At 45.3% G+C, this 4797-nt stretch overlaps 1 protein-coding gene across 1 annotated transcript; it reads left to right on the plus strand.

Annotated features, from left to right (window-relative positions):
- The first annotated feature begins 800 nt into the window (after positions 1 to 800).
- pigh (phosphatidylinositol glycan anchor biosynthesis, class H) lies at positions 801 to 4596 on the plus strand. The gene is made up of 4 exons (XM_072450475.1): positions 801 to 1122; positions 2554 to 2763; positions 3644 to 3727; positions 4285 to 4596. The coding sequence occupies exons 1-4, from the start codon at positions 946 to 948 to the stop codon at positions 4357 to 4359; spliced, it is 546 nt and encodes a 181-aa protein (XP_072306576.1). The 5' UTR covers positions 801 to 945; the 3' UTR covers positions 4360 to 4596.
- The last annotated feature ends 201 nt before the right edge of the window (positions 4597 to 4797 follow it).

Here is a 4797-nt window from a genome sequence, read left to right on the forward strand (position 1 = left end):
TTTTCACGCAGAGGTCGAAGGACGTGAGCGCGCGCGTTGCATCCTGGGAAATGAAGTCTTTTCCGAGTTCGACTTCCGGCCTCGTTTTCGGTATTTCTCATTTTATTAATACGCTTTGATTATTTTTTACTGCCGTTTTTGTGGTGTGTGTGGACAAAACAATGACTAAAACCTAAAATGTAAGTAGTTTTACGCCTTTATTATAATCTTAATAAGATGGTACATATATTAAATTAGTTATTCACATTATTTACAAGCTTTAACTAATTCAAAAGGCAAACTCACAGTCAGAATGCATGTTTATGTACATTGGAGATGGTCGTTTAGTTTGACTTTCTCATTAAACTTGTTTAAATGTGTTTATCGTGTGTTCTCCCAGAATATTGCTGAGTTACATGTAGATACATAACATTTTGACAATTTCACAGAGATTACTCTCAAAAAGTGACAGAAATTATATTATTTAAGATTTAATAATAATAATACTAACATCTGGTTGGACTTAACTCAGCTCTGTCCAGCTTAAATAACGTTTGTATAATGCATATCTAACTTTTACTGTCTTTGAGCGAATATTTTACGGGAAAACGCGTTATTTTCCAAGAGTGAGTTCAAGCAAACGAATGTCAAAAATAAGGTTTGTCCCAAGTACGGTTCCTACAGCAACTTCGGCGCATGCGCAATTTGAAAAACTGTCAAATCGTGCAGTGATTTTCTTACGAGTTCTCTAAACTGATTCATTTGAATGCGTTAGTCGGCCTTAATTATTAACTTATATTTATTAAGACATATTAAGTCATACACCGCAACATTTCGCGAACTAAAGACAAACTCGAATGAGCTCGGACGTGTTCGTGGATTGTTGTTGTTAGCTTGGTGCTAGCTACATCTCCGCGGCTGACTCCGTGCGCATCCGTCAAAACTCGGTTGAAACGTGTGATCGCGATGGCAGAAGACGCGTTCACCGACATCAGCGGCAGAGCCATCACGCTGGACTGCCACGATCACTGCGGCTTTTGCAGAGAATACGTGGTGAGCTCTCCCAAAGTGTCCTTCTGGAGAGTGATGTGCTACACGAGCGCGGTGTGGCTCGTGGCGTACGCCGTGTTCTTCCTCACGCAGGTGAGTTCACAGTCATCACAGGGACAGGGTTAGCTACGTTTGTCTTTTTGTCTCCATAAACTCCGACGTGACCCTCTGAAATGTGCCCTTGTAAACATCTCGTGGCAAAGGAAATGACAGAGGAGCCAGAATTGTGCTCGAAGCTGACGTTTTTAAACAAGTAATATTGTAAATACCGAAAAGTGAAGTGGAACATAATGTGATTTCAAAGGGAAAACTGGGATTGACATCAAAGTATACATAAACGAGGGGTTTTGGCATTTGAAAACCCACTCAGATACTGATCGTGAGGGGTGTGTACCTAGGTTCCCCGGTACCTAGGTTCCCCTGTACTTATGTATGTTCGTTCCCCGGTACCCATGTCCCCCCGTACTTATCTATGTCCGTTCCCCTGTACCTATGTCCCCCGGTACTTGTGTTCCCCTGTACTTCTGTATATTTGTTCCCCGGTACCTATGTTCCCCCGTACTTATCTATGTCCGTTCCCCTGTACCTATTTATGTATGGTCGCTCCCCCCGGTACCCATGTTCCCCTCTACCCATGTTCCCCTCTACCCTTGTAACTTTGAGGCAAACTGTGAAGCCGTGATTAAAAAGGGAACCAGCGTTTGCCTGAGGAAACTGTCCTCCTTCCACATAGACAGAACAATGCTCACAATGTTCTACCGCTGCTTCATCGAATCAGTCGTCTCCTTCAGCCTGGTGTCTTGGTTCAGCAACCTACCCTTAAAAAATAAGAACTCCCTTATGTGAGGTGGGCTAGTAGGCTGATTGGAGAGCCACAGCTGAACCCAGAATCCCTCCTCACTAGACAGCTACAGAGGCTCGTTGGGTCCATCTTAGAAGACGGATCCCATCCACTAAATGCTGAATTTCAGCTTCTTCCATCAGGCGCAGATACATAATGCCTCTGTGCAAAACGAAGAGATACAGGGGCAGTTTTGTTCCCTCAGTTATTAAAATACTAAATAGCCAGACTGCACAGTCCTCTTAACCTATTTATCTATTTATTATTTTTTGTATCTATGATGGCTTTTATTCTGTATTTTATCCGCTGTGTTCTGACACTATTCACTTTTTGTATACTTTTTATCCATGTCTCTATGTCTGGAGTACTAGTCGTCTCTGTTGTGCCCGTTTTCTGTCACTGTCATTAATGTTGTCTATGTGTGTGTGTGAGCAGCCCACACTCTTTTTACCTGCAACCAAATCTACCCTCGGGTATAAATAAAGTTACCTTACCTTACCTTACCCCTTACCTTACCCCTTACCTATGTTCCCCGGTACCTATGTTCGTTCATATTTCTCCCTATAATGTTTAATTGGGGTAAAAAAATACAGAAAACATTTAGGATTTTCTCATTGATGATTTCATATGGATCTTACAGGGAAATTATATTTGTTTACATTGTTTGTTGTTGTTCTTTGCAGAACACGGCCGTCCTGACCACTGCCATCCTGGTCACTCTGGTGGGGATGATGCTCCACATACACCTGGTGAAGGTGGATCACGAGTCGCTCCTGGTCATCGGCTCGTTGGGCATTCAGGTCTCCTACGGTTACGCCTCGGGCCGCGAGACCTCCTCCTTCATCGAGATGGGAAAGATCAAGGACATCGTCATCAATGAGGCCGTCCACATGGTGAGTCTGGGTGAACTCTCAGCCGTCTACACGGTGAGTCTGGGTGAACTCTCAGCTGTCTACACGGTGAGTCTGGATGAACTCTGAGCCGTCTACACGGTGAGTCTGGGTGAACCCTGAGCCGTCTACACGGTGAGTCTGGGTGAACCCTGAGCCGTCTACACGGTGAGTCTGGGTGAACCCTGAGCCGTCTACACCGTGAGTCTGGGTGAACCCTGAGCTGTCTACACGGTGAGTCTGGGTGAACCCTGAGCCGTCTACACGGTGAGTCTGGGTGAACCCTGAGCCGTCTACACGGTGAGTCTGGATGAACTCTGAGCCGTCTACACGGTGAGTCTGGGTGAACCCTGAGCCGTCTACACGGTGAGTCTGGGTGAACCCTGAGCCGTCTACACGGTGAGTCTGGGTGAACCCTGAGCCGTCTACACGGTGAGTCTGGGTGAACCCTGAGCCGTCTACACGGTGAGTCTGGATGAACTCTGAGCCGTCTACACGGTGAGTCTGGATGAACTCTGAGCCGTCTACACGGTGAGTCTGGGTGAACTCTGAGCCGTCTACACGGTGAGTCTGGGTGAACCCTGAGCCGTCTACACGGTGAGTCTGGATGAACTCTGAGCCGTCTACACGGTGAGTCTGGATGAACTCTGAGCCGTCTACACGGTGAGTCTGGGTGAACCCTGAGCCGTCTACACGGTGAGTCTGGATGAACTCTGAGCCGTCTACACGGTGAGTCTGGATGAACTCTGAGCCGTCTACACGGTGAGTCTGGGTGAACCCTGAACACCATTAAATATGAATGTAAAGCAAAGTTACACAAATGTAAACATGTCATATTCAATTGAACTTACTCATGTAAATAAAGTTGTGTTTGTGTTTGCAGCATCAGATCATCTATTACCTGTGCGTGCTGCTGAGAGATCCCTCCGACCCGAACGCTGTCTCGGGCGTCGTCCCTCTGTTTCAGGCGAGCGAAAACGCACTCATCATCGATACAGACACATCGTCTACTTTCTTACATCATATACGGCAGCTTTTAAACCGGATGCCACGATACGACCCACCTTCTAATCTCGAGCTAGAATTTAGAGCTTTTCAAAGTCTCTAACCGGATGCCCCGATATGACCCACAATCTAATCTTGAGCTAGAATTTAGAGCTTTTCAAAGTCTCTAACGTGGTCGAGCCGGATGCCCCGATACGACCCACCTTCTAATCTCGAGCTAGAACGTAGAGCTTTTCAAAGTCTCAAACCGGATGCCCCGATATGACCCACAATCTAATCTTGAGCTAGAATTTAGAGCTTTTCAAAGTCTCTAACGTGGTCGAGCCGGATGCCCCGATACGACCCACGATCTAATCTCGGTGCATCGCCACAGATAAAGTCAACAAATCTAGCCCAAACTGGGATTAAATGAGACGCGTTCTAATACGTTTTACCGACATGATTCTGATTCATTTTCACATTATTTATTTTGTGCACATTTCTCTCGTTTTAACGTTTGTATTTTGGTGTCTTTTGCAGAGTTCGAAGCCGCGACTGGACTGTTTGGTGAAAGTCTACAAAAGCTGTCAGGAGATTCTGTCCAAATGCTCGTGACTCGAAATGAAACGTCTCCTTTAGTACTTTCTTATAACGAGGCGTCGACCTCTTAGTGCCATTTACCTGTAATTATTCTATTTATTTTAACCGAGACTAAATCCCACTTAAACTGTTCCCGGTGGAAGGCGTGTCCTTCTCGTTCGCCCGATCGTTTGATTCTGGACGATCATCGCGAGCGTTTTAGAACATCTCGAGTTGTTAACCTGCCTCGTCACTGCCTTTTTTACAAACGTTATATTTGTATGAATTAGAAGTTTCATAGATGTCACTCTTTTCACTAAACGGTTCCTCTAATTTATTTAGTATTTTAATAAACACATGTTGTCAGAAATCTATTGTCATGTCGTGTTTTCTCCAGTAGGGGGCAGAGCAGGCTCGTGTTTTGAGGCAGCTCTGGGTAAAAAGCCTTTTATACATTCCTGCTCCTGATGTTTT

This window comes from Eucyclogobius newberryi, unplaced genomic scaffold (assembly GCF_026437365.1).
Source record: "Eucyclogobius newberryi isolate DKJ021-1_F unplaced genomic scaffold, fEucNew1.0.hap1 SCAF_1, whole genome shotgun sequence".
Taxonomy (NCBI): Eukaryota; Metazoa; Chordata; class Actinopteri; order Gobiiformes; family Gobiidae; genus Eucyclogobius; species Eucyclogobius newberryi.

Coding starts and splice junctions, on each gene's coding strand:
- pigh (XM_072450475.1), top strand. CDS start 946: ATGGCAGAAGACGCGTTCACCGACATCAGCGGCAGAGCCATCACGCTG. Junction 1,123..2,553: donor CCGTGTTCTTCCTCACGCAG/GTGAGTTCACAG, acceptor TGTTCTTTGCAG/AACACGGCCGTCCTGACCAC. Junction 2,764..3,643: donor TCAATGAGGCCGTCCACATG/GTGAGTCTGGGT, acceptor TTGTGTTTGCAG/CATCAGATCATCTATTACCT.